This window comes from Meleagris gallopavo, chromosome 25 (genome assembly GCF_000146605.3).
Source record: "Meleagris gallopavo isolate NT-WF06-2002-E0010 breed Aviagen turkey brand Nicholas breeding stock chromosome 25, Turkey_5.1, whole genome shotgun sequence".
NCBI classification, from domain to species: domain Eukaryota; kingdom Metazoa; phylum Chordata; class Aves; order Galliformes; family Phasianidae; genus Meleagris; species Meleagris gallopavo.
This window is the reverse complement of record NC_015035.2, coordinates 4,920,342-4,923,384: the sequence shown is the minus strand read 5'-3', so window position 1 is coordinate 4,923,384 and position 3,043 is coordinate 4,920,342. Positions and strand designations below refer to the sequence as shown.

The window sequence follows — 3,043 nt, the reverse complement described above, 5'->3', positions numbered from 1 at the left end:
GTCTCCCAGAGCGTCCGAACGTCTCCCCGAGAGCCACCGCCGGGAGATGTGAGGCTCTTGCTTTCACGGATGGATAAACTGAGAGCGACAGGGGGTCTCCTTGGGACCATCGGTGCGTTTAAGGGTCTCCCCAGGACCATCAGGGGACCTAAGGGTCTCCCCAGCGCCGTCGGTGGATCTAATAAACAATCTCTCCACTTACACGTGAGCACAGCCAGCAGGTCGCGCTGCTGGAGGGCGGTGGGGTGCCCCAGAGCCCCGGCTCGGTGCTGCCATCCCTGCAGGAAAGCAGGAGGTTTCTGCACGCTCATGGCACCGCTGGGCTGATGTCCCCGTGAGGATGCTCTGCTTAATGGGAAAAGCTGCAACATTGCTTTTAAAACACATCCTCTTCCCGGAGGCTCACACACCGCCTGGCTGCGTGCCCGGGGGAGTTTGCCAATGTCTGGAAATGACTAGAAGAATTTACAAAACAACGAGCCTGTCCGTCCTGCAGGCTTCCCAGCACGCTGCTGTCCCATGCGGGCGGTGGGACCCAGGGGTGGGTGCTGTGCTGTGCAGTCCGACAGATCCCAATGTGCTCAGCATTAACACGACGTGGCACTGAGCCCTGCTGGCCCCTGCAGGAGCACAGGGGCTGGCGGAGCTCTCCTGTCTGCTTCTCATTTCCCCCCGCCACCGCTCTGACCCCTGACCCAACCCGGTGAATGCTCGAGTGTTTGGGCAGCCATTTCCTGGCACCTGCACCCAGTTCTGGGACAACTCCCTCCAGCTGGGCTGCCTTTGGGTTTTTGGTGACCCCCAGCAGCGTGCGCTCCTCTGGGGCAAAGCTAATCCCCGATCAGGGCGTTTGTGTTGACTTTCTGCAACCAGCTCCAAGTTCTGAGTCACGAGCCTCCCAAAAAGATCCTGTTTCTCACATCTCTCCTCTCCTTGGATATCGGCAGAACCAGTTTTAAAAATATTTTTGTACACAGTTACAAAGCACTGTCCAAATAAGACAGTGAGGATCAGTCACGCTCCAGGGAGAGCTCTGAGCAGAGGGGAGCAGAGTGGCTGGGGATGGGGCAGGTCATCTGCAGCCCCCCAGTGCCTGATCCTGTTCCTGGGGAGGGGGAATGCAGGCAGGAACACCCCAGCTGGGCCGTGTATCCTCCGCTCATGTGGCCAGGACAGACAGAAGGACGTTGGGCTGGAGCTCAGCTCCGGGGCAGTGAGATGGGATGGAATGGCCTGTGCCCACCGGCCACAGCGCTGTGTGCTGCAGCCCCTCGGCAGCCGCCAGCGGGGTCGGTTCTCTCAGCCGTTTTGCTGCTCACGTGAGCTGGAGGTGGTGGGACAGATCCGTGCCCAGAGTCAGGCACCTGCTGGCTCCACAGGCGCAGCCTCATGACTCACTGATCCTGCAGTGCCTGTGGGCGCTGGGGAAAAGGTCCTGGCACAGCCACCGGCCTCACCGCGCTCCTGCAGTGCCGCCCCCGCCTCAATGCACTCCTGAGCCCTCACCACGGGTCGGGAGCTGCTGCTGCTCCTCCTGGTGCTCAACCCAGGGCATGGAAAAGCCCAGCATCGGCCTTGTCTGCAGCAGTGCCCTTGTTAGCAATCACTGGGCCACAGATGTTGTGCACACACATGTGCACACACACATGTACGCATGCACACATACATGTACACACACACATGTACACATGCACACACATGTGCACACACACATGTACGCATGCACACACACATGTACACACACATGTACACATGCACACACATGTGCACACACACACATGTATGCATGCACACACACGTACATGTGCACACACATACAGGTACATATGCACACACAGATGTACATGTGCACACACACACAGGTACACACGCACACACAGATGTACATGTGCACACACAAATGTACACATGCACACACACACACATGCACACACACACACACATGTGCACACACCACAGTGGGCATTGCTGGGGCAGAGGGGACAATCCTATCCCAGCAGTGGTGCCTCCAGGCCGAGCAGCCTTGATGTGGATGTTTGAAGCCGATATCCGGGTTGTGCCAAGAGGTAACACAGCAGCAGTGAGGTTCAGAGCTGGCAGTGTTGGGGGCTGCAGCTTTGTGCCCCCACAAGGGACAGACCCAACGTCCCCAGCTGGGCAGGCATCCATTCTACAGCAGCTGTGCTGGTACCGGTGCTTTCCTGGTGCCTCACCGCGGGCAGATCGGTCCTGGCACCAGATAAGCAGGAGCTGCTGGCGCCTGCAGCCCAGGGCAGGGTCTGACCCCGCTGCCATGGAGCTGCCAAGGTCCTTGCAGAGCAGCGAGGACGGCGCCTACGGGCTGCAGCTTTCATCTCTGCCCCAGTCCCAGCTGGGTCTGTGCCCACGCTGCCCTCCTCCTCCTCCTCCTCTGTCCCGCCAGTGACCTTGCGCAGACCCTGAGCATCCTTATCTGGGATTTCTGAGGTCTGAGGCAGCTGCAGCATTTCAGCAGTGGGAATAGGGTCAGTCGCAGCACTGCAACGTGGCCACAGACCTCGTCCCATGCTGGCTACCACTGCAGCGTCCCGATGGTGGCAGCACCTCAGCTCTCAGCTGGGGAAACTGAGGCAGGAGCAGAGCAGGTGCCCTCTGGCCGGCACCAGGACACCGCAGCGGGCACTACGTCTCACCGTGTTCCAGCAGCTGGAACATTTCCCTGCAGATACTCTCCTGCCTTCCCTTCTCCCTGTTTGCTGGAGCAAAGTCCAGGGCAGCTCGTGCACAGATAGAGCCGTGCCTGTCCGACACCCGAGCCGCCCGTTGCCTGGTTATGTCCACAAAACAGCCGGGGCGATCCTCTTACCGGGAACAGCTGAGCGCAGCCCCGCGCCTCCTGAGCACCCTGAGCAGCAGGGTTTGCTGCACGCCTGACCCGCAGGTCCCCCCGCTTGGCAGATGCAGATAGAGATGTATATTTATCTGCACAACTTGTCCGAATGGACAGCATTCCTCTCCTGGTGAGTCAAAAGCCTCGGTGCAAAGAGAGGCACTTTGTGGGGGG

At 59.5% G+C, this 3,043-nt stretch overlaps 1 protein-coding gene across 1 annotated transcript in view; it reads right to left on the bottom strand.

Annotated features, from left to right (window-relative positions):
- The window catches only part of LOC100548773 (histone-binding protein RBBP4), a 5,713-nt gene extending 4,322 nt beyond the window's left edge, over positions 1–1,391 (bottom strand). Inside the window, exon 1 of the mRNA XM_031556778.1 lies at positions 1,320–1,391. Within this exon, the coding sequence (XP_031412638.1) occupies positions 1,320–1,391 (72 nt within the window). The remainder of the gene's footprint in view (positions 1–1,319) is intronic.
- Between the last annotated feature and the right edge of the window lie 1,652 nt (positions 1,392–3,043).